The sequence below is a fragment of the Rosa rugosa genome, chromosome 4 (assembly GCF_958449725.1).
Source record: "Rosa rugosa chromosome 4, drRosRugo1.1, whole genome shotgun sequence".
NCBI lineage: Eukaryota > Viridiplantae > Streptophyta > Magnoliopsida > Rosales > Rosaceae > Rosa > Rosa rugosa.
This window is the reverse complement of record NC_084823.1, coordinates 55,378,456-55,404,703: the sequence shown is the minus strand read 5'-3', so window position 1 is coordinate 55,404,703 and position 26,248 is coordinate 55,378,456. Positions and strand designations below refer to the sequence as shown.

At 43.9% G+C, this 26,248-nt stretch overlaps 2 protein-coding genes across 2 annotated transcripts; one reads left to right on the top strand and one right to left on the bottom strand.

Moving 5' to 3' along the window:
* The first annotated feature begins 94 nt into the window (after window positions 1-94).
* On the top strand, window positions 95-3,396 carry LOC133744052 (pentatricopeptide repeat-containing protein At3g47530). Its single transcript, XM_062172178.1, has 2 exons — window positions 95-2,375; window positions 2,517-3,396. Exon 1 carries the CDS (start codon window positions 167-169, stop codon window positions 2,054-2,056), a length of 1,890 nt encoding a protein of 629 aa, XP_062028162.1. The 5' UTR covers window positions 95-166; the 3' UTR covers window positions 2,057-2,375; window positions 2,517-3,396.
* Window positions 3,397-15,650: 12,254 nt separating this feature from the next.
* On the bottom strand, window positions 15,651-16,547 carry LOC133745063 (uncharacterized). The gene has a single exon (XM_062173059.1). The coding sequence runs from the start codon at window positions 16,545-16,547 to the stop codon at window positions 15,651-15,653; it is 897 nt and encodes a 298-aa protein (XP_062029043.1).
* Between the last annotated feature and the right edge of the window lie 9,701 nt (window positions 16,548-26,248).

Sequence of the window (26,248 nt, the reverse complement as noted above, 5' to 3'; positions counted from 1 at the left end):
ACTTGAAATTTACCATTAGACCAATTTTGTGTCGGTTCAAGTACTTAAAAATGAACAAACCATTAGTCTGATAAAAAATTCTCAAATTCTCAAATTCTAGCAGAAAAAAGAGAAGGCGGGCGGCAAGAACATATAAATTCACATCTCAGAAAGCAGAGAGTGGAAAATGACCGCAATCTCACACCCCCTCCTGCGCTCAAACTGCAACATCTCTTGTACTCGTTTCACCTCCACCCTCTCCTCACTCTTCACCACTAACCCAAAACCCCATCACCACCAAAACCAGACCAAACCCATCATCATCCCTTGTACTCAAACCCTCAAAGACTCCCTCCTCTCCCTCATCAAATCATGCACCCACAAATCCCATTTGCTCCAAATCCACGCCCACATTCTCCAAACCTCTCTCATTCTCGACTCCTCAATCTGCTTCCACTTCTTGTCCCTCGTTTCGCTTTCCCCACCTTTCCAAAACTTGACCTATTCCCGCCAATTCTTGTTTCAGATTCCCAAACCCAAAGCCATTCACTACAACACTGTGATAAGAGCTTACTCAGTGAGTGATTCACCCCAGGAGGGGATTCATCTTTACCTTGATTTGAGGCGGCGAGGTCTCCGTAGCAACGCTCTCTCCTCCTCTTTCGTAATCAAGTGTTGTGTTAGAGTCAAGTACTTATTAGGTGGAATTCAGGTTCAGGCCAGGATTGTGAGAGATGGGCAGCAATCAGACAGTCGTTTACTCACGACTTTGATGGACCTGTACTCGATTTGTGGCGAGTACGATGATGCATGTAAGGTGTTCGACGAAATTCTTCACAGAGACACTGTTGCCTGGAATGTGTTGATTTCTTGTTTTCTGCATAACAGCCGCAGCACGGATGCTTTGGGTTTGTTTGACATTATGCGGAGCGAATGTTACGGATGTGAGCCTGATGATGTTACTTGTTTACTTATGCTCCAAGCTTGCGCAAACTTGAATGCGTTGGAGTTTGGCGAAAGGGTTCACAGGTACATTGAAGAACATGGTTATATCGGTGCTTCTAATCTCTGCAATGCTCTTATAACTATGTATTCGCGGTGTGGGTGTTTGGATCAGGCTTATGAGGTGTTTAAGGGGATGCGGGGTAGAAATGTGGTTTCATGGAGTGCAATCATTTCTGGGCTTGCTGTGAATGGGCATGACAGAGACGCTGTTGAAGCGTTTTGTGAGATGCAGAGAATGGGGGTTTTACCTGATGAGCAGACTTTTACTGGTGTTCTTTCGGCTTGCAGTCATTGTGGGTTGGTTGATGAAGCAATGGATATTTTTGATCGCATGAGCAAAGAGTTTGGAGTAGTGCCTAACGTCCATCACTATGGGTGCTTGGTTGATCTTTTGGGTCGGGCTGGTCGACTTGATCAAGCATATCAGCTTATAATGTCGATGGATATGAAACCAGATTCGAAGATATGGAGAACCTTACTTGGGGCTTGCAAGATTCATAACTATGAAACCCTTGGGGAACGTGTGGTGGATCATTTGATCGAACTCAAGGCTCTTGAGGCAGGGGACTATGTTCTGTTGATGAATATTTACTCTTCAGCTGAAAACTGGGAGAAATTAGCTGAATTGAGGAAGTTTATGAAGGAAAAAGCAATTCAAACTACACCAGGCTGCAGCACAATTATACTGAATGGAACAGTCCATGAGTTTTTGGTGGATGATGTTTCGCATCCAAGGAAGGACGAAATCTACAGAATGCTGGATGAGATCAATAGTCAGCTGAAGATTGCTGGTTATGTTGCTGATGTATCATCAGAACTGCACAAGTTGGGGACAGAAGAGAAGGGATATGCACTCTCTTATCACAGCGAGAAATTAGCTATTGCTTTTGGAGTGCTGGCAACTCCACCCGGCACGACAATTAGACTGGCCAAGAATCTTCGCACTTGTGTTGATTGCCACAACTTTGGGAGGATTCTCTCAGGGGTTTATAACAGGACGATAATTGTTAGAGACCGCAGCCGGTTTCATCATTTTCGGGAGGGACGCTGCTCGTGCAATGGCTATTGGTAGGAACATTCAAGAACTACGGCATGTGAGCATCAGGGAACATGTTCTGCAAATGAAATGGCTGGGTGGGAAGCAACAGAGTTTTATAGATGGTAGTGAAAAGCTACTGATAAGTGACAGTGATTCAGAATTTCAGATTATTTTTGGAGGACAAAATGCGGAACTCGATCACGCTAAATTCTCTACTCTACAGCTTTAACTCCCTTATGAACAGTGTAATCCTGAGAAACAGTGTAGTGCCGATTTTGCCTCCGACAGCACTGCTCATCTATGGTGTGGCTTTCCTTCTTTGCTTCACGGAAAGAGGCGGTCTCCGTGCTAGGTAGGTCACATGTAAAGCAAAAAAAAAGGGACCTATTAAATTTTCATTTGCTTGATCACCGAGTCCCATACCATTTCTTCAATTCCTTCCCTTTTAGGGTTTGGTTTTCCGATTCTAATGAGAATTGGAAATTGGAAACAGGATTTAATTACTATAGAAAAGGATCAAAGGGTAAATATTTAGCTCGTGAAAACTATTCAGCCCTTTGTTGACTGGTTAACCTAGCTAGCTAGCTTCAAAAGGAAATTTGGAGATGGTGAGGTGCAACAGATTGAGGAGGCAGTACTACAACCGCAACGAAATCCCGAGGATCGCTACCCATCGATATTGTGGTGTACATCCTTTTGAGACTGCCGGTAGAGTCACTGGGTTGCATCCGATGTGTGTCCAAGACCTTGTTAAACACAGTTGACAGCCCCTCTTTCGTTAGGCAGCACACACTTTCACTCATTGCTGGCAACAGCCATGTTGTTCGAGTACCTCAACTTATGTGCTTTGCTCAAACAAGTCCTCCCGGGGGAGAAGTGTATTTTGCGACTTTGCAATGACTGAGATATGATGGCGGCACCGCCTTGACAAAAGGCGAATACGCATTTACTCATTCGACGAGAAGCCCTATATGGACAAGCTACCAAATAAATTTTGTTTTCTAAAACTTGTTTTGCATCGCCCTGGAGAATTATTGATCAATCCTCTTCTTAGAGAAGTTCTAAGTCTCCCAACCAATATTAACATCGAACAACTTACAAAATATGGTCCAAATTCTGAAGTACACATTACTTGGTATGGTATGGGATTTGATAATATAACCAACACCTACAAAATTGTTCGTGTTTCCAGGATTCTCAGTAAGGAATTACCTGAACCTTATAGAACCCTCGGCATGTTTGCGCATATTCTTGTATTGGGCACGAACTCATGGAGAGAAATACTATCTGTTCCTCCCTGTGGTTTAAATTGCGCGTTTAATCTTTGTGCATACGGAGATATGCACTGGCTGAAGAAAAACAGAGTAAGAGACTAGGGGGGTGTATTCAATTCAGATTTTAAAAGACTTTGTTTGAATTTTTATAATCCATAGATTTACTTAATCCACGGATTGTTTAAATTCTATATGGACTCTGATTGATTCTAATGGATTGATTTACTAGTATTTGTTTAGATTTTACAAATCTTTATGATGTTTTTGGTAGGTTAATTTTTTTTTCTTTCTTCTTCTTCTTTAATTAAGCAATGGATGTATGGATCCAACTATAATGCTATATCAATGACAAGAAAGTATGACAATCTACCATTCTTTATGTTGTGTATAATGATATATGAACAATAAGAGAAAACTAACCAGCCAAAATGTTACACAAAAATAAAGTAGTAAACTAATGACATAATTTATTTCATATCTAATTTACAAAAGAATCATATGTGTATGTATCATCTTAATAATAACATTGAAAGTGAGCTTAATTAGCTAGAAGGATTAAGGGCTTCTAAAGCTATAGTGATAAAAATAAATTAAAAAATTATTAGATGAGAGCAGAGGCAGAGAAAGATAGTGGGAAAATAGGTCTAAGACAAAATGAATGCGTGTCACCTATTGAGACTTGTTTTTTTTTTTTTTTTTTTTGGTGAAGAGCTTCTTCATTTTTTGAGTGAGAAAGAATCCATCAAAATCTCTTGGGAAGTGGTTGGATTGTTTTTGAGTTTTGATATGTATAAAAATCACTATAAAATCCTCCAAAATCCAGCATTTAATGAAATCCTTAAAAATCCGTATACTTTTGAATATCAGCAGATTTGAATGGATAATTTTAAATCTTAATTGAATACGTCAAGATTTTAAAGGACTGTTTAAAATCTCAGTTGAATACCCATAGACTTTTAAAATACAAAAAAATCTTGTAGACTCTTAAATGAATACACCCCCCTAAGAGGTGTAACAAAAAGCCATATACTTTCTTGGGTCTTTGACCAAAAGCCCCAAAATAAGCCAAAATTATCCCACTTACCCCAGCAACACATTTTTATTCCTACTCACCCAATTTCAAATAAAATGTCAATTTTGCCCTTAAGATAATTAATAAACTACAAGCTGCCACTCTCATCTCTCTCTTCTCCGCGTCGTTCTCTCTCTCCTCTCTCTCGTCAGCGCCGTCGTCGACGTCGAAGCTCAATCCGAGGCCACCGGAATCCGTCTCTCTCTCTGACTCACGGTTTCAACTCAGACAGCGACTCCGACTCTGAGTTCGACGTGCAGCAGCGACTCCGACGCTGACAGCCGGGAACCGCTGACCTGGGTCTCTGGCAGTGCAGGTCTACAACCGGCAAAGAAGAAGAAAAGAAGGGAAAGCAGATCAGCAACAGAGGTCGAGCTCCGATTTGCTCCGATTTGGTGGTTTGCTCCGATTTGGTTCTTGTTTGATTTTAAGAACCAGATTTATGGGCCTATAAATTCCTTTTGATTTTCCACGAGTTTGATTCAATCCATATGCTCCAGTTTGAAGCTCAGATAATTGATTTTCGGGTAAGGTTGGGTGTTATAGTCTGATTGAGGTGTTTTGCCTGCATAATCATGTTTAGAACTTGAATTTTTTTCGTTATTGTATTGAAGGACAATTAGAATGTAGTATTAGTTTGATCCTTGGTGTATAGTTCAGGACTAAAACTTTTACTTGTGGAAAGATTTTCTTTGTTTTGTGGAAATTTTTTGTTCAGGAGATTATGATTCGTTATTTTGTTTCGTGGGCAAAGTTGAGACACCTGGTTCTTTGTGTGTGTGTGTTTTTATATAAATTGTCATATTCATTTTGTCTTTTTCATCTCTCTGCAGTCTTTTTACAAAGTTTTTAGAAGTTGGGCGTCAAAGAAGTTCATGACTGGATGGTATGAGTGTCTTTTCTTCTGCCTTTTATTTATCCCCAGGTCATGATGAATTCAAAGCTGCAATATATATTATTGGGGGGCAATAGACGTTTTGAATTGATGTAATCTCCTTATTTTTTTTTCTGTAATCAAAGTTTTATTTGTCTAAATTTAGGGAGATTAGTTCTCATTCTAACAACTGAAAGTCCTATTGCGGGGCAATAGACGTCTATTAGGAGGCAATACATGGCTGATAGTCGTCTATTGGGGGCCATACATGGCTGATAGTCGTCTATTGGGGGCCAATAGACGTCTATTGGGGGAATAGACGTTTTTAAATTGATATAATCTCTTCGTTTTTTTCTTTAAACAAAGTTTTATTGTCTAAATTTTAGGAGATTAGTTCATATTATGGCAACCGAAAGTTCTATTAGAGGATAATAGACGTCTATTGGGGGCAATAGACATCTATTAGGGGGCAATACATGGCTGATAGACGTCTATTGGGGGGCAATAGACGTCTATTGCCCCTCTATTAGGGGGCAATAGATGTCTATTGGGGGCAAAAAAACTTTCCGGTGAGATTTTCAGCAAATTCCGGTGGACGGCAGCCTGTGACCGGATTCCGGCGACCGATGACCGAATTCTAGCGAAAGTTGGCCGGATTCCGGCGAAAGTTGACCGGATTCCGGTGGCCGGTGACCGGATTCCGGCGGCTGGTGACGGGCTCCGGCGAAGTCTCCTATGGTTTCTCTCTCTTCCATTTTCTCTATCTCTCTCTCTAAGTAACAAAGGGGTGAGGGGTAAAATGGTATTAAAAAAAAATTAAAAACAAAAAAAAAATCTTAATGGGGTATTAGGGAAGACTCCCTTAGAGTGTATTGGGTAAGAGAGAATTAAAAAAACTTAATGGGGTAAGTGGGAAAAAAATCCCTAGAAATGGGGTAAATGGACAAAACCCCTACTTTCTTTCGACTTCAAAAAAGAAGAGTTTTATTGGACTCCTACTTCCCCCACATTGCAAAGCTCGAACAAGGACTCCAACTTGAACTTGCTTACTGTAAGAGGATCGATGGCCATTGTGGAGACTTTTTCATGATCACCAGAAGGAGGTATGAATGTTGAGATATGGGTGTTGAAAGATTATAGAGTGGGCGAGGGAATACAGCATAAATATCGACATGCATCCCGAGTTTGAGTTGAAGTATGCCTATTGTGGTGAATGGGAGCATTGGCATATTTTTCAACGATCATAACGGTTCTTTCAAGTCCGATAGTATGGCTAGATTCTTTTTGGATCTTAGATGTGCTTCCGTCAATATTGTGGTATGCCCACTTGAAACCGAGGACTCTACAATCATTATGAGTTATACTGGGAGCTTGATTTCCTTGAGAGATTATGGTACTTTAGGTTACACTGATGAGCCTCATGATGAATTGGTTACTTGACTAAACGCCCTGCACAAGGCTTTAGTTGTCTGAGAAGCACATGCATGTTGGCCAGAAAGTTTAATGGGTACGTACAAGGATTTATTTGCACCGATTAGCTGGAGGAACTTTTAAGTATGTATGACTGTATTCATTCTTGTAAAAAATAGTACTACATGGTAAGATGTTTAATTCGGTTCTACACATATAGTGATCCATTGTGTTTCCCATGCATATCTGCAGACAGTGGCGGAACCAAGATTTGAAACTTGGGGGGGGGTCAAGACTTGAATATAAGTTTTTGACATGACAATTTTAACTTTTTATTTTTGGTAAGATAATATTATTATTTAGAAAATTAAGAAAATATGTATCAAAAACAATATCTCCATGCACAAATCATTAACTTTTTTTATTAATCTAGCTTACAAAAAGAAAGAGATCAAATATATGTAACCGAAAGAAAGGAAAAAATCAATATATATATCAATCACAAGATAATGAAGAAAGTAATTAACTCATTGACTTCATTATTTCTCAAAAAACAAAATAGTTTGCTGTTCTATTATGTTATTTATTTACTATAGCCAAGTTAAAGTTGTTTAATATGATTGGGTTGAGAATTGGGAGGGTGGGGTCCAGCAGTTGAATTAAACAACTTCATATGTTAATTATACACTCTTTAGCTGCAAAACATGGCATCTACAACAATCAAAGAGGGGGGGGGGGGGGTCCGGACCCCTTCAAACCGTAACATCGGTCTGCCCCTGTCTGTAGAGTTTCTGTTAGCAAAAGTTATAGAAAATATCTGACATTCGATAATCTACTTATATATTTACTGCGTGCTAATTACATCCAAGATGATTTTGGGATTCACAATTTAGAAGTACAATGAAACTGAAACTGGAAATAATGTAGTTTTAAACATAAGCGCAAAGACATAATGTGCACCTACCCTTGTTTAATAATTTTGTTTCGATTACTGCCCTTGTTTAATAATGCCTGCACCAATCTAGCCATCGTCCAAATTCGATCATCTAGACATATTTTTACTGCTAATTACATCCAACGCAACATCTCAAGGACTCAAGGTCGAAGATGTCAAAATTTAGACCTACAATGAAATGGAAAATCGAAACTATGTAGTTTTAGACATAAGCGTGATATCATGACACAATTGGAATGGTGTCACCTGGTATAGCAGGGTATAGCAGATCCAGGACCAGGAGTAACCCACGAGAGCCTCAGAACTCAAAAACACAGTGAGTTCTGTAAGGTTACAAGTAAGGTAAGGACAGTGATTCAGCCCTGAAGTCTATCACAAACCGCTAGTCAAAATTGAAAATTGTTGAAATTCCCGATCAGATGTATCTTTTAGTAGCCATTTTTTGTTGAATTGATACATAATAAAATCAGGCATGCATATTTTCAGACAGTTCTTGTCTAAGAGTTTGGCTTTGAGACTTAATTGCGTATAATTCATATTCTGAAATCATCAAAGGTGCTCACAAAGTAAAACTATATACTGCCATGAAAGTAGGATATCAGCTGTTTTAAGAATTTATTTGCTGCATCACAGACTAGCTCAAGTCTTGCACACATGCAGAGGGAGGAGAAATACATGATATCCCTAAACACTAACCATTGAGGAGCCAAGTTATTTCAAAACTGTCTACCTTCATCTACAACAACAGAAGAAACTCAAAATTTTGTATTGTAATTTCTAAGTGGGTATAGGCTGAAAAAATTAAAAAGCAGGTAAGTTTCATTAGTTTAATGCACTTTTTAGATGGAATCCGGATCCCACCTTTCCACAACTCTTTTATGGGAGTTTAATTTCAACTCGATTAAATCCCGATTTAAGGCGAGTTGGAGAGATGGTTTATTTTGTGGCAATTCAATTTCTAACCAAGTTAAGTAATGAGCTTCACCTTGATCTTTAGGAAAATTTTGTCCTTGATCTTTTATTCTCCTGCTCCATTAGTTATTTGTTCAGTTGTAATTATAGGATAATGAAAAAAAAAAATTGAATTAAAATGCAATTTTTTTTTTTTTTACTTTTCACGCTTGAAGCCTAGACATCTTTTCTTTGATTTTGAATCTCTTAGATAAGCCTTGTTCTCTGTTTCCAGTCCCCGATCTTTGAATCAACGCTTTCTATTCTTAATTCATGCGTGACTTTTCCTCTATATGCTTGTATCTCTAGCTCTGGACTAAGGCTAGCCTAGCTCCCAAATAACGGAATTCGAATATAAAATCAATTCGTTAATGTTCGTATCACAATAATGGTAATTTCCGGGGATCTACATCTACTTTGAGCGCTAGATATGTCATTTTCACTCTGCTTTTTTTTTTTTGGTGGGAAAAATGGGGGTAGAAGGCCCAAAAGAAAAAAAAAATTGGCATTGCAGTAAAAGTAATGCTTATATATGGGGTCGGGCCAGGCCGGGCCTAGTCAAAATCAACAAAATTTAGGGTCGGGTAGGGTTGGGCCGGGGCTTAAATATGTTAACCCTTACCCGCCCGAAAAGCCCGAGCCACTAGGGCCGGGTCGGGCCGGCCTTCCAAATAGGGCCGAAATGGACCTAAAAGGGCCTTAATTTGTTTAACAAAAAGAAATATATTATTTTTATTTTTTATCTCAAAATGTGGCTCAATGGTTATATAAGTAATACAAGACTCATTGTTTTTTGTTGATCATATTTAATATATATATATATATATATATATTAGAATTAACTTATAAGTTATAACATTTATAAATATTAGTTAAGATGGTTATATTAAATTAATTATCTCTCTAAATCTCCCAAAATTAATTGTTGTTTAACAAAGGAAACAAAAATTAAAGAAAATAAAGTTTAGGAAATCAATTACAAAAAAGAGATAAGTTGTATGTTATAGACTAAAGAGAAACATATTTAAAAAATAGAAAAAATAGAAAATTATTAGGGCTTAAAGGGCTGGGTCGGGCTTGGCCCTAACGGGCTCAAACGGGCCTGGCCGTAGGGTAGGGCCGGGCTTCATTTGCATGACCCTTACCCTACCCTATTTGAGAAAGGGTAGGGCCGACCCACCCTAATGCAAGGGCCGGGTAGGGCTTCGGTGCGGGCCTAGGGCGGGCTTAAGGCTGAAGGGCTAAATGATGAGGCCTTCAATCACCCACAACCTCATACAAGTCGAGAAATTTGTATATCCCTAAGCACGCAGGACGTCGTATTCCCATGAAACGTTGCAGAATTCTCATCTTCTATCGTGGAGATTTTTTGTTTGTTTTGTTTTTAAGAATTGCTGAAAAATGTAAATACTCTGGCCACCTAGCAGCATTGATGGATGCTACATTTTAAGATTTCAGTGATGGATTTACTTGCTTTGAAAATCTTTAGGTGAATTGGTTGAATCTGCTCCTAATTCATGTTTTGATTCTTTTGCTTTGGACTACCCAAGAGATTAGATGGTTACCTCTGTAGCACAAGAAGCTCTTGAGACTTGGTACATATCAGACCATCAGATTACAGGATGGTGCATAACTGCATGGCTAGCTAGCATGGGTATTCTCTTATTAAAAGTTCAGGTGTGTGGTGAAAGACTGAAAGGTACCCGCGCGAGTGAACGATAACTTCTGACGGAGTGACGGTTATGCCCCTACCTGCTCTGAATATAGAAAGATTGATGAATCCCAAGCTTATATAGCCCAAGCAAAAGCACGCCACAGGTCTCTCCCAGTCTCCCCTCCAAAGTTGACTTCTCTCTCTCCAAATCTCTCTCTCTTCTCTCTGTCTCTCCAAATCTCTCTCCAAATCCAGCAAACAGACAAACACCCCGAAAGCAGACACACGCCCCGAAAACCGACACCAGTCTCTCTCCGAATCCCGAAAACACACTTTTTCTCTGATTCTTTTTCAAAACAAACTAGTGCTGTGGTGAGCATCCGCCTGTATAAAACGAGTCATGGCTTCCCAAATCTCACACTTCCAAGCATCAGAGTCTCTCTCCCTCTCTTTTGCTCTCTGTGCTCACTCTCTTCTCTGTCATTCACTCCTTCTCCCTTCTTAATATTCCCTCAATCGATGGCAAACCAGTCCAAATTTATAAAGCAACTGAAGGAGACAGACGTGAAGGAGAGACTGGTAGTGACTGTTGAGATGGCTAAGATGATGCCCACTGCAGAACCAGGAAGAGATACTGAAATCCGAGCCTTGGACGACAAAGGTGAGGCTTATCATTTCTACTTGGCCGCTAGAAGTGGCAAATATAGGAAACCAACTTTCAAACGGAAGGACTGGATAGCCTTCATCAAAAAACGAGGAGTCCAAGAAGGTTTCTACCTGTATTTCTGGCGAGAGATGAATGAAGCTAGGCGTACGGAGTACAGAATAAAAGTGCTCTCTCCGGAGGAGGAGAAGAAATTTCAAGAATTGAAAAATTGGGCCAGCAGCAACGATGGTCTTTCACTTGGGTCGAATACGTATGCTGTTGTTGGTTAATGTGCTCCACTATTAGTTTTGGGTGTTTAATTTAATGTCTTTAGCTTAATTACTTAATTATGGTGTCTTCTTCTGTTGTTAATTTTTTTTTTTTTTTGATGAGTTTCTTCTGTTGTGAATTGCTTCGTTACCAACTATTTAATAACAAGATATGTGGGCTTGGACTTTGCTTTAATTTCTGTTGTTTAATTCAGTGCCTTTTGCTTAGTTACTTAATTATTGTTCGTTCTTTCTACATTATTAAATATTAGGATATTGCTTTAAAACTCTCAAAGCTAAAGCGGTCCACCACCTTTTTGTTTAGTTCTTTCTTGTTTCATAAAAGATAATTAAGGAAACCGAGGGTTTCAACTTTCAACCATCGATGGACATTGTGGGTCCCTTTGATGTCATCTGAATATCAGATACTTCAACGTCAGTCCTTGACGGCGGAACTGTAATCATGTTAATAAAAGGAAATATAATACTGCGCCATAGATTTTAGGATTTTGACTTTTGAAAGATTTTGTGCTTCTACATCTCTATTGCAAGTCTGTGACTATAACGGTATTGAACTAAAATTTTCATTCTCAACTTCTTTCGTATTCAATTAAAAAAAGCATGGTTTTACAAGATTTTGGACGTTTAACTCCTTAAATTATCATTTTATCATCACTTTTTTACGCAATTCTTTATTCATGTGAGTACTCTTTCAATGTTGTTATGAATACTGAATTAAACTTTGATAAGTTTATTGATGAAAAATGATCTACAAATATGGCTACATTTAATATATAGTTAACTAGAACAAATAATTGTAAATTCTAAATCATGTCAGAAAAATGATCTACAAAAATGGCTATATTTCAATGATGTGGTATTTCAGGTAATCAAACATGTGTGCACATATATTGGCTTATGTGAGTTATGTTAGAGTTCACATTAAGTGTAAATATCACTATAGCCTAGTGGCAATGGCTTTAATCATGCCTGGTGCTAAGATCAGTTGAAAGACTCGACAATAAGAGTGAAACACTACCTCGTAGACTTGGCTCTTCCATCTCAAAAGAAAAACCACCTCATTTTTCATTTTCCAAAAAAAAGAAAAAGAAAAGAAAAATGAAATAGAATAGTATCTGGATACTGGATAGGTTATAGTATACAAAGGCTTGAGTCTCTTGACTGCTGCTTCACATAACATGACTATATACGGAGTAGTGTGGCTCTATTTTGGAATACCCAAAATTCTCCTCAACCAATTGCCAAACCCGCAAGGCCGCAATCTTCGGGAGACGGGAAAACTGTAGCATCTTCTTGCTTTGAGGTGCTGTGTGGTCCTTGTTTTGCATCTTCTTGCTTGGACTCGTGTATCGATGTGGGAGAGACTATGGTGATCCTATTAATTCCAATGAGAGAGATTGGCATAGGTATCTATATATTAATTAATTAGGAAGAAGAAACTATACTTCTATCATCAAACGGCTGTAGTAAACTCTCCAATCAAAACATTGTGTGTGTGTGTGTGAGAGAGAGAGAAAAATAATCACACACTAAAACGGAGGGATGGGGGGGGGGGGGGGGGTTGAAAGAAAGAGAGAGAGAGAGAGAGGTCGATCTAATTATTCTAATCACGCAGAAAACGGCGGGATGGGGGGTTGAGAGAGAGAGAGAGGTCTCATACGGGCTACTAATAATAATCAGAGCGGGGGCCACCAATTATTTATTTTCGCTCTCTCAATCGCTCTCTTAGACCATCTGCCATCGTAGGGCATAACTCCATATATGGGGTATCATCACCTCCCACCATAAGGCATCTCACGTTTTTCCAGAAAAAAATTTGCCGTTTGGCAATAGGTTCAAGCCATATATGGCATTCAACTTGGTAAGGTATAGCACTTCAATTTTTTATTAGTTCTTATTTTGTTCCTGTTTTGTCCCTCTACATTGAACTCATAAACTTTCATGTGTATGCTTTATCAATTTTAATCACACTTCTTTTTTCTTCTAAAATTTTAGGCTTATAAATTTGTTAGTAATAAAATTTATACCATTATGAAGATCACAACGAGATCTTTTATTTGAGTCTAATATTGAATATATTTGGACTAAATTATCTTAATACAACATAATGAATTAGACCACTTTTTTCAAATATGCCTTATGGCTTTTGGCTTACCGTGAGAAACTTTTGCTATGCTATTTAAAGGTTCCATGGAATATTCCTTGATGGTAAGCCATATAAGGTGATATAAGAGACCAATTATAGCTTACCGTAGCAGATGCTCTTAGAGCATATGCAGCGCCAGCAGCGGTAGGCTAAGTGAATACGAAATGTCCAAATCCCTAGAGACAGGGCTCTGATCTGGCTATCTGAGGAGTGAGGAGTGAGGAGTGTATGGATCGATGAAATGGGAGAATGGTGTCGAAGTCATCATGCAGCTAATGGGTTGATAACAGAAGTGCTATAAAGTAAAATTAGTGAAGGAGAAGTAGAAAAGTAGGTCATAGAATTTTTAAAGAGATATATTTAGGGGAGTGAAATTAGCACACCCTAAATTACAAAACACACTCTATTTATTATATTTTAATATTTTCTCAATCAAATTTTATTGAATTTCCAAATTTACCCCTTTTGACCATAGTTCAAATTGTCTGTCAGATATATATATATTTTTTTTCAATTCACATATGTAGTCTTCTAAACTGAAGCTTCGTCAGAATGGCCAATACCTCATTATCATCTATGGAAATCCTATTTACAGTAACTATTAAGGACTTCTATTCATTAACCCTAGATCTCTTCACCATTAACCAAACTCAAAAAATGAAAATTCATTAAAAGCTATAAGCAAGGGAGATGGGAGTTGATTTGATCCTGGGAAGCATATCTTTTTTTATGTGTTTTGTGTTTCTGGGCTTGGAAAGAGAGAAGACAGAGAGAATATGGTGAGGATGAAGCCAGATTAGGGAGTAGGCAACAAAAATAACCTTTCTTGGAAAATCCCAAATGGAACCGAGATCTTATAACTTATAAAGACATTAATTAGCTTGATCGATCGTTGCACGAATCAATTTTCCTGAAAAATTTAGTTGCAGAAACAAAGCTTTCATTGAGCTTTTTAATCTTGGTGAAATGATGGGTATATGATTCGCTAAAAGCAAAGGTTGCATAAGTGGAGGATAGTTCATATATAATTGTGGAGAGGAGGTTGAGGAGGAGAGTATAGAGGATAGGGTTATCCACCCAGTGCGGCGAGTCGGAGATGTTGGCGAAGGAGGTCTGGAGGGAGGCAAGCTTGGTGCGGAGGGGCTGCCACCGGCCGGCAAATGATCGGACGGTGAGGGAGGTGAGGAGGAAGAGGGAGAGGGTCTCGTTGATGAGGTCGAGGAGGGTTTAGAGTGCGGCGGTGGAGGCGGTGCTCTGCATTAGGATGGTCGGGTATTGTTCAAGGGTGTTGTGGGAATTGAATTTGTCCAAAAAATAAAAAAAGAATTGGGGATGTGTATATTAGGTTGTGTATTAACTTATACTAGTCTGCAATCACATGTACGAAAAGTTTTCATTTTTTTTAAAAAAGGTGAGTAATTATTGCAGAAGAAATAAATTCACCGGTAGTTATTGTAGAGAGAAAATAGTGGGAGAAAAAAGTGGAGGTTGTGGAATCATTTCTTTTTAATTTTTTTAATAAAAATCTATTTTATAATTGTCATATTTATCATTGTGATTTAATTTATTCTTAAAGTTTTTTAATCTTTTAAGGTTAAATCTGTCAAAATTTTCAGTTTTGGCTAACAAAGCCTATTCTCTTAATAATAGTACAGATAATGGAAAAATCGTTTTCCCAAGTGAATTGAATATGAAATAGGTTTTTTCGAAAACATTGAATATGAAATAGTTCAGGGTAAGAGAATGAGACACATTCTGTACGTTAGCATCTTTGCAAGTTTCACCATCAAGTCTTCTGCAATTTGTTAGAATATTAACTTCATTTTGGATATTATACTGATGCGTTCACATGGTACAAAATTTGTTAGAATTTTCAAGGACCACAGTCCACACCAAATTCTGAATAATCAACCTATAGTGACAACAACCCACATTCCAAATTAATAATATATATACAGAGATGTTTACTTGCAAATAAATAAAAACTAAACAAGATTTTCTTTGATTGTCATGACTCATAATGAATATTCTTTTTCCATTCAAATTAATACTGAATTTCCCCTGTCAATTCTCTGAGGTGTTATAAAAATCTCTACGTGAATGTTTCTTTAACTTATCCGGATCCACTCGAACAAATCTACAAGTTGTTAATGGATGCGTGAAAATAATAACAACCAAAATGGAAATAATTACTAAAAACAGGTAAATGAAAATGTGCAAGTGTTGTGGGGTCGTGTTTATCTTTTTTTTTTTTTGGTCGAGAAAGACAATTTCATTAAGCCACAGCGGGCAAGAGAAAAACAAGAAAGAGAAAGCCCGCAGGCTACACAAAAGGGGGAAGGCATGAGCCTTGGATTAAACTACAGGGGGCCCTGGAAGGCCATCACTTCTCAGAATAGAAATCAAGGAGGTAGGGGGCCTGTTGGCCCAGTCCTGAGAGCACAACCTCCTCTTGGCAAGCTTAGCCGCTGCATCCGCAACACGGTTTGCTTCACGAGGGACCCAATGGAATTTGATCCCGGTAAAAAGAGTCTTCAAATGAAACACTTTGCTCAACATGTGTGAAATCCTCCAATTTGGAGAGGAAGAAGGATTATTGAGAGCATGGAAGAGCTCCTGGCAATCGCCTTCTATGATAATATTCTGGATCTTTAGGAACGCAGCTAGTTGAAGGCCCTTTACCACTGCATCTGCCTCAACTTCAATGGGTGAATTGTGATTACCGAGGATACTGGCACCTGCAATTGAGTTGCCTCGATGATTCCTTACTATAACCCCAATACCACTTTTGTGAGTGACATTATCCCAAGCTCCATCCACATTCACTTTAACAGAAGGAAAGATGGGAGGCTGCCAAGTAGGAATGGGGCTCGGGATCGTTTCTGGAGGGGAAGTTCTATCCAGCAAGCCAGACGCATTCAGCCACTCGCCAAGGCTTCTGTTAATGCACTCGATCGCAGTCCTGGGATTGGGCGTACCATGCCTCATGACAACATCACATCTGTGTTTCCATATACCCCATAGATGGAAGAACACACATTGCATCACATACTCCGAATTGTCAGAGAGGAGGGAGGACTTTTTCTGAATCTCCAAGATCCATGCTTCCAAAGTTGTGATTTTTTGTTTCTCTGGAATGTATCCTGTTGAGCTACCAAACCATACCGCTAATGCCCATGGACAAAGGATAAGGCTGTGCTCAGTAGTTTCAGGGAACTCCCCACAGATTTGGCACATGGGATTGTTAGCCATCTTTCTTCGAAATAGGTTCCAGCTAGTTGGGATAGCATTCGAAATGGCCCGCCACAGAAAGTTAGCAATCTTTGGGCTAGTCTGAGACTTCCAGATCAAATGCCTACAACACAGGATACATAACCAGCTCGGCGTTTATCTGAAGAGATGGATTTGTTGCGGTTTCTAGGGATTCCCTGTGGCCTACGGTGGAGACGTCGAAGTCATCATTGACATATTTACATGGAAGACGAACTTTCTATTGTGTCCTTGAAAATTCAAATGCATTTGGAGGGTAGAATTGAGAACTTAAAAACAGAAACCTTGAAATATCTTCATTCAATTTAAAAAAATAAAAATTTGTGGTAGATTCCATAATACCAACAGTAATTTTTTAAACTATGTCGAAAAAAAAAGGGGTAATTTTTTGAACACCTCCATAACACTTTGCTACATAAGCTACCAAATAAATTTTGTTTTCTACTACTTGTTTTGCATCGCCCTGGAGAATGAACACTGCTTGTTGATCAATCCTCTTCTTAGAGAAGTTCCAAGTCTCCCAACCAATATTAACATCGAACAACTTACAAAATATGGTCCAAATTCTGAAGTACACATTACTTGGTATGGTATGGGATTTGATAATATAACCAACACCTACAAAATTGTTCGTGTTTCCAGGATTCTTAGTAAGGAATTACCTGAACCTTATAGAACCCTCGGCATGTTTGCGCATATTCTTGTATTGGGCACGAACTCCCTGTTAATGTCTAAAAGTTCGGCGGTAGCCAAACCTTTGTTAACGCTGATCCGGTGGGCGGATCGATACTTGTAACGTTCTCAAAGCTTCCGCTACTTGTCAAGTAAAATACAAAGGGCGTTAGAGGGAGACCGCGCTGGGCGGTCTTCGACTCTCTGATGCCTAAGTTAGTCAATTTATTTATGTTGACAAAGTAACAGTAGGTAAGTATTGAATGCGTAATTAATGAGGAGAGAGGAGAGAACCTTTTATAGGTGAGGAGGAGGCTGACCTCCTCCTTGTTTTCGATGTGGGATTGATGTGCTTCAGTTCCCAGCTTCAGGAGCTTCTGATGCTATCTTGGCGCGGCGCGTGGCGGCACGTAGGCGGTGACCTGGGGGTGATCCGACGCTGAGGTTGTAGCCCGCCTGGCGGTGTACCTGTATGTCATTCCTTTGGTTGGAATTAGTACCTTTGGCGGTACGATGAGCGTGGCCCATATAGCTAATTATGCTTGCAAATGTACATGTATGTGCAAGTCTCCCAAGTCCCCAGTCAAGGAGGGCAATCTTGGTTGGGGAGTTGTTCGGCGGTTTGAAGCGTTTTCTTCTGCTAGACTTGCAAGAGCATAATTAGCGTCAGTGCGTTGTCAACCATGGATTTAATGAGCAAACGCTTTATACCCTTTCGGGTGGGCCCCTGCTAGGCCCCCCAGGGAGTCCCCCACTCCCCGGCCAAGGTAGACCTCTGGATGGTCGGCGAATTGTTTGTTGAGGGGGAGCTGCACGGAGCAGAGGGTGTTGGGTAGCGAACCCAATCTTAGTACCCGAGTGACGGGGGTCGACGTGCCTGATCAGGGCCGTCGTAGACTGTTGACAAGTCCCCGTGTCCCGTATGGACCGTCTGACCGTAACGCCGCGTGGCGGTCGTTGTCAGAGTGAGGCGTGGCCTCGGGATCCGCCTCTGGCGGATATCCCCCCGCTGACTGTAGCAGGAAGCAGTGTCCAGTAGACGTGCTTAGCGGTATGCTATTGAGCGGTATTGCTCTGAACAATCGTATGCTGTGTGCGAGATAAGCAGAAGGTTCCGCTAGAGGTTTTGTAGCGGAAGGTTCCCCGCTGGAAAGATGGCGAGGGTGAAGTTCCGCTGGCGGGGTTTCGCTCAGCGGAGACTTCGTCACTTGGAAGACGATAAGGGAGAAGTTTTGCAGGCGGGGTTTCGCTCAGCGGAGACTTCGTCACTTGGGAGATGACAAGGGAGAAGTTCCGCTGGAGGCCAGGGGTTTCGCTCAGCGGAGACTTCGTCACTTGGGAGATGACAAGGGAGAAGTTCCGCTGGCGGGGTTTCGCTCAGCGGAGACGTCAGACGGTTGGTGCATTCATCCCAAGTGGTTACTTCCACCAGACGCTTCGTCTGGTGGTGATTGACACGTGTCCAACCCGTAGAGGGTTAGCGTGCGGAGGCTTGTCCCCTAAGCCTGGCCTTCTTTTCGCCATTAATGCTAGTAATTATGGATTTCGTAACCGAGGCGACGCCTCGGTTAATCCGGAGAGTAAGTGGAGACTTGCGACACGTGTATGGCTGGTGTGTGATGTCATTTTTTAGCGGACGGCCTAGAACGCGTTGATGTTGACATAAAAGGGGGGGGGGGGAACTTTAGCGAGATTTGACACTTTGTGAAAACTTCAAACTTGAGTCGTCGTCTTCAAGCTCTGCGATTTGCGAAGAGAGTTCCGGGGGACGAAATCTGTTGAGTTATCGGATCTTGGGGACGAGGCCTTTACCGGTGGAGACACGCGCCTTCAATCACACCAAAGATTTCACGTTTGAGGTTGGTTCTCTGAATCTCATCCCTGTTCCATTGAATTTCTGTGTGTTTGCTTCTGTCGGTTTTTTGGGTTTCTGGATTTTGGGGTGTTCTGTTCTTGTTTGGCGTGCTCTGAGTGTGTAAAGTGGGTTTTGGGGATGAGTTTTGGTGTTTTTGACACAGTTGGGATTTCGGGATTTACTAGATGGTCGAATCTGGGTTAAGTGTTTGGGGGCTGTTTGTTCTTGTTTTGGTGTTTTCTGGGTAAACTGTTGCTGATGTTCCTGGCTATAACTGATGTAGGAATAGGCTAGATCTGTGTTTGTGCTAACTGGTGTGGGTTTTAGGGTTTGGGATGGCTAACGTCATAGAGATTTCGAGCAGTGAGGATTCCAGGTCTGACATGTCGTTCAGCGCGGCGGACAAAATATTTATTGATTCGTTGCGTCCGTCTGCCCATGCAGGAACCTCACTGCCAGAACCGCTAGAGGTTGAGCCGCTACAGACCATACCTTGAGAAGTAGTCATGGGTCGTGCTTCACGTCCAGAAAGCTCTAGGGCGGGTGAGGCCGCTGCGGTCAAAGTTAGGCGCGACGAGCGGTTGGCAAGCAACAGCGCTGCCAGCGGCTCCGCTGGGGAAGAAGAAACAGCGGGGGAGGACGCTGAGTCAGCGTGGTTCCTCCAGGATGGCACCGCCGTTGACGAGGCAGGAGGGTGGATGAATGCCGCCGCCGTCACTCGGGTGAAGCGGATGTTCCGGTTGCCGGGTTCGGTGAAGCTGCGCCCGCCGACGGCGGATGAGAAGGCGTCGATTCTCTCAGAGAGGTTTGCCGCCGTGCATGAGGCGATATTCCGCCAAGGAGTGACACTCCCGCTGGTGCCAAATCTTCAAATCCTGGTGTGCGAATTTGGCCTTGCCTTCAGTCAAATTTGCCCCAACATGTGGCGGTTGATGCTTGCGCTAAACTCTTTGTGGCGGTTGTCCGGATGTGAGGGGCCTACTGTGGCGGAGGTGCTTCACTTCTACGAGCTGGTCTATGTGAAGCGCCAGGGTTGCAGAGGGCAAGTGAACTTGAGCCGCCGCCAGGGAGCGCCCAAGCTGATCGAGAATCTAAGGGATTCAATGTCCTACTGGCGGGGGACCTTCTGCGTCGCCACAGAGGGGTGGGAGTATCAGGCTGGGTCGAACGAGGAAGGGCCGACGTTTAGGATTAAGTCGGAGTTCCAACCCATCCGAGGTTGGTAACCGATTTCCGCTGAACGTAGTTGGCGGGTTCTTGTATTTGCAGACTTGTATTTTTACTAACGACTATTGTGTTTGTGCAGCGGGACTGCGGTATAACCTAACGCGCGAAGAAGAGTGTCGCGTAGCACGGATCAGAGGTTGCTGGCGGAACCGCAACTTGCTGGACTTCCGACTTCTGACCGGTTGGGAGTTGCTAGTCGATCAACGGCTAACTCGCTCCGTTGGTAAGAAATCTCCGCCATACTGTGTTTTTTTTTTATGTAATGAGTAACCCATGCTGACTGGTTTTTTTTTTTTTAGAACATCCGCCGGGTAACAAAGCGAGTCGCGACGCCTTCGAAAAAGCGATGGACCGTGCGGAGGTTGACAACTTCCTGGAGTCGATGTATGCCGAGGGTCTGGCGGCCCAGAAGACTCTGGTGAACCCCGAGACACTGGCGCTGAGCCAGTCCGAGGTTCCTGTGGTGCTGCCAATGCCGCACTACTCCCATCTTGGTGATGACGGCTTGCCTGTCGTCCAGGCGAGGGCCTCTGTGGGCGGCGGGAAAAAGGGGGCCGCAACAGCGGCTTCACAAAAGGAGAGGGTACCCGCCATCAGGCGTGGTTCCCATAAAGAAAGAACGGTGCAGCCGGCAGAGACTGTAGCCACTCCAAGGGAGGAGCCGCCGGCGAGGGTGACGAGGGCCGCTGCCGGGAACCCAAGGGCACTGGAGAGAAAGCGCCGGCAGATTGACTCTCCTGACGAGGAAGAGGGGGAGGATGTGGAGACAATCGGGGACCGTCAGCAGAAGAAGGCCCGTCAAGCTCCGTCGAAAGCTGCCGTGGTGGAGGGAGAGGCGCCCGCCGCCAGTGAATTTGACTCATTTGCCGCGTATGCGGAATTTATGACGGATGGTGAGCGGGAGTTCCTCTTCTATCTCTGCGAACGGCTAGGGTTCGGCGGCCTAGCGGGGATCTCGCGCCCCACAGCAATTGACCAGTCGCCCTACAGCTCGGCGTTTGGTCAAATATCAGCAGGGCTGCACGACATGTTTGAGGCGGCGAAGAAGCAGCCTCTGGTCGAAGGGGAGCTTAGGAAGGAAATCCAAAGTCTCCAGAGGGAGCTGGCGGAGGCGAGGAAGAAGATGGCGAAGGTGGAGCGGCGTCTGGCAAAGGCAGAGTGTGACGCCGCGGACGCCCGCGGCAAGCTGACGGCGGCCATCGAGCGGGACTTGGAGAGGAATGAGCGCGTCTCCAAGTTGGAGCAGGACATCGCCCTGCTGCAGGAGCGGGTAGCCGCTAAGGATAAGAAGCTCATTATCGTGCAGCGGGAGTCCGCCGCCAGAATAACGGAGGTGAAGCGGCTAGAGGGTGAGGTTGCCCGCCTGAGGGTTGAAGGGGATATTGCCGCGGCCACCGCTGTTGAGGCATTCAAACAGTCGGCGGAGTACAAGAAGGCCATGACCATGGCGGCGAAGGCTGGGGCCTTAGCGAACGTAGAGCTGCTGCAGCGGAAGGGCGCCATCGACTTCGCAAAAGCGTCCCAGCCCGATGTGCCACCGGCGAAGAGTGCCCCGCCGGAGAAGAATGTCGTGACTGCCCCAGCGGGAGGTGCCCGCTCAGGCAGTGGAGAAAGTGGCGCACGCCCAGCGGAAGGGTCCCAGCAGACTCCTCCTCCTACCCAGTCGGAGGTGTCACGTGCTGGCTTCCTGGCGGCGCACACCTGGGCGGACGGCACGATAGAAACTCCAAGTCCCACAGCCCGAGGGTCTGATCAAACGAGCAGCGCAATCCCGCCGCCGCATGCTGAAGCAGAAGATGCCGAGGGCAACCCCTGATGCTGGAACCTTCACCATATTTTCTTTCTTTTTTCTTTTGTAGCCGCTGAGGCATAACAATTTGTAACAAATATTTTGAAATGGAATGAAGTTTTTGAAATTATGTTTGTTATGATATGTCTGTGCCGCTAGGGTCTTGACTTAGGATTTTCTTTTGCGAATCAATGAAACATTAAAGGAATTAAGATTGGTCCAAGTGCACCACGTAGCGGACGTGGTCCGCTGACGATTGCTGGCGTTGCCAGTTGCCCTCAGTGCTAGACTTGGTAACAATGGTCTGAATAATTCCTCGTTTCATTGATAGCTGATTGATCAGCGTGTACAAAAGCGGGGTAGTACCCGTTGGGTAGCTTCCCTTAGCTAAATATTGAACAAAAATTTAGCTAAGTCAAGATGCTCCTGGGTAGCGGTATGACTATTTGTAGTAATACCGAAGGTGTTCGGTATTCCAAGGGTGGGTCGTTGTGACGCCATCCTTGCCCATTAAGTAGAAGGTGCCTGGGCTAACGACTTCCACAATTTTGTATGGACCTTCCCAAGTTGGGCGGAGTTTTGTTGGCGGGGGAATGACTTCCTTCATTACCCAGTCCCCCAGTTGGAGGTTCCGGGCCTTGACTCTGGCGTTGTAGAAACGCGATACCCGCTGTTTGTTTTGCAAGTTGTGCAAATGGGCCTTGTGTCGTTTTTCCTCCAAGAGGTCCTTGTCTAGGCTGACGCCGTCGCCGTTGGTCTCTGGGCAGTAGCCTTCGATCCTAGCGGTAGGCTGAGTTACCTCAACAGGTAGGACAGCCTCTGTACCGAACATCATACAAAAAGGGGTTTCGCCGGTGGCGGAAGTTGGAGTTGTCCGGATGGCCCATAGAACCTCTGGAAGCTTCTCCGCCCACAAACCTTTGGCGTCGTCGAGCTTCTTTTTTAGCAGCTTCTTGATTATCTTGTTTGCTGCTTCGACCTGGCCGTTGGTTTGGGGATGGGCGACAGATGCAAAAGTCAATTTGGTGCCAAGGTTGGCGGTAAAAGAGATGAGTTCTTTGTTGTTGAACTACGTGTCGTTGCCTGTAATGATTGTATGTGGGACACCATAGCGGCAGTAGATGTTCTTCCAGAGGAAGTGAATTACCTTGGCGGTAGTTATTGCCGTCAGTGGCTCCGCCTCTATCCACTTGCTGTTGTAGTCGATGGCAACAATGATGTACTTGAACTGGCCCTTGGCGGTTTGGAACTTTCCCATCAAATCGAGGCCCCACGTGGAGTGAATCCAATGGCCGATGATGACTGACAGCGGTTCTGCCGGTGCATGTGGGAGATCTGCAAACTGTTGGCATTTATGGCAAGACCTCGAAATCCTTCGGGCGTCATCACCAAGTGTGGGCCAGAAGTAACCTTGTCGCATTGTGCGATTGGCCAAGGATCTGGCGCCCGAGTGGTTTCCACATTCTCCGCCGTGGATCTCCGCTAGAACAACTCTTCCCTCCTCCGGGGTTAGACAGCGGAGGTTGGGATGGGTGAATCCCTGGCGGTAAAGCTTGCCATTCTGGATGTTGTAGCGGGTTGCTCTCCGCTTGAGTTGTCGCGCTTGGACCTTGTCCTCCGGCAATGTCCCGCTGCGCTTGTATGCGATAATCTCATCCATCCAACTGGGATTGACTTCAATGTTGAAGATTTCCGCCAGGGTCTTTGCGATACTTGGCCTGTCAAGACATTCCACTCTTGTGTCCGCAGGACTTTGATGTGGTTGTGCGGTTGCCAGTCTCGCCATTGAATCAGCCTTGGCGTTCTTCTCCCTGGGGATTTGTGTGATGGTGTGAAATTTGAACTTTTTAAGCAATGTTTTGACGTACCCCAAATATGCCGCTAACTGCTGGTCCTTGGCTTGGAAGCTGTCGTTGACCTGGTTAACGACTAATTGAGAGTCGCTGAATATGTTGACGCTGTCAGCACCCGAGTCGATGGCAAGGAGTAGGCCGACAATGAGTGCTTCGTACTCCGCCATATTGTTTGAAGCTTTGAAGTTGAATTTCAACGCGTATTCCGCGTTCAGTCCCCCGGGTCCTGTTAAGATGACTCCGGCGCCGCTGGCCCTGCGCTAGCGGAGCCGTCCACATGCAGGTTCCAATCCGAGTGTGGGGGAGTTGCTTCCTCAGCGGTTACCATTTCTGTTCCGGGCTCTGTCTCGGTACCGGGTTCTGGCTGACGCTCGGTGAGTTCAGCGATGAAGTCCGCCACTGCCTGGCCTTTCATGGCGGTTTGGCTTGTAGTCTATGTCGAACTCGCTGAGCTCAATGGCCCACTTGCTTAGGCGCCCCGAGTGTTCAGGGTTCTGCATCACTTGCCTCAGCGGTTGATTGGTTAACACGTGGATCGTGTGAGTCTGAAAGTATTGGCGGAGGCGCCTGGTGGCAACGATGAGTGCAAGGGCTAGTTGCTCTAAGGGAGGATACCTTGTTTCTGCTCCGTTCATGCCTCTGCCGGCGTAGAATACTGGGAGCTCGTCTTGGCCTTCCCGCCGGACAATGGCGCAGCTTACCGCCGATACCGAGACCGCTAGGTAGATGAACAGTGTCTCTCCTTGCACAGGGACAGAAAGGAGAGGGACTGCCGCCAGGTATTCCTTCAGGCCCTGGAACGCCGCCTGACACTCTGGGTTCCAGTTGATGACTTTCTTGTGAGTCGTTTTGAGGAGTTTGAAGAATGGGGCACACTTATCAGTGAGTCTGGAGATGAATCGAGAAAGGGCGGTTAACTTGCCCTGGAGGCATTGGACGTCTACTTTATACTCGGGGTCCACCAGGTTAAGGATGACCTGTACCTTGTTCGGGTTAGCCTCGATGCCTCGCTCGTTGACGATGTAACCCAGAAATTTGCTAGCGGTGACCCCAAAGAAACATTTTTCTGGGTTGAGGCGCATACCATAGGCCAGGAGAATGGTTACTATGATCTTGAGGTTTGCCACATGTCCGCCGGCCTTTATGCTCTTAACTAGCATGTCGTCCACGTAGACCTCGATGATTTTTCCCAGATGCTCAGCGAACATGGCGTTCATCAACCGCTGATAAGTTGCACCGGCGTTCTTCAAACCGAAAGGCATGACATTGTAGCAGTAGAGGCCTTTATCGGTGGTGAAGGTGGTGCACTCCTGGTCGCCGGGGTGCATCTTGATCTGATTATATCCGGAGAAAGCGTCCATCATGCTGAGGAGCTCATGTCCGGCGGTTGCATCGACTAGCTGATCGATACGAGGTAGCGGGAAACTATCCTTTGGGCATGCCTTGTTGAGATTTTTGAAGTCGACACACATCCGCCACTTGCCGCTGGGTTTCTTGACCATTACCAAATTGGAGATCCACTGGGGATAGATGACTTGGCGGATGAATCCAATGCCCTGGAGCTTGGCAACCTCCTCTCCTATTGCCTGGTACTTTTCCTCATCAAAGGCCCTCCGCTTCTGCTTGATGGGATAAAAAGAGGGTTTGATGGTCAGCTTGTGAGTGATAATTTCAGGAGAGATACCTGGCATGCCCGCATAGGACCATGCAAAGACGGCGTCATTGGCACGCAGGAATTGAGTGAGTTCTGCCGCCACCTCTGGGTCTAGTTGGGCACCTATGCGGACTGTCCGCTCAGGGTGCTCGTCCGAGATGCAAACAACTTTCAACGATGTGTCCGGGTTGACCGGCTCTTTCTTTACATATTTCTTCTCCTCATCTCTAGGGTCCTCGAAAATATTTGGGGGCGGTGCCTGGTTGCCCACTGTTAGGATCTCATGGCGGCGCGCCGAGCGTGCTATAGTCGTTGAATAGCACTCTCGAGCCAACTGTTGACTTCCTCTCACACAGCCCGTGCCATTGGGTGTGGGGAACTTCATGAGAAGCATGTATCCGGCGATGATGCACTTGAGCTTGTTGAGTGCCGGCCGCCTAATGATGGCGTTATATGAACTGAAGCAGTCGACAATTATGAATTCCGTATGTACCTCCGCCATACATGGACTAGTGCCAATAACCAGCCTCATGTAGTCTGATCCCAGCGGTTGCGTGACGTCGCCGGAGAAGCTGAGCAGTGGCCCGTGATCCCGGAGTAGTTTCTTGTTCCGCTTGAGGTGGTCGTAGCAAC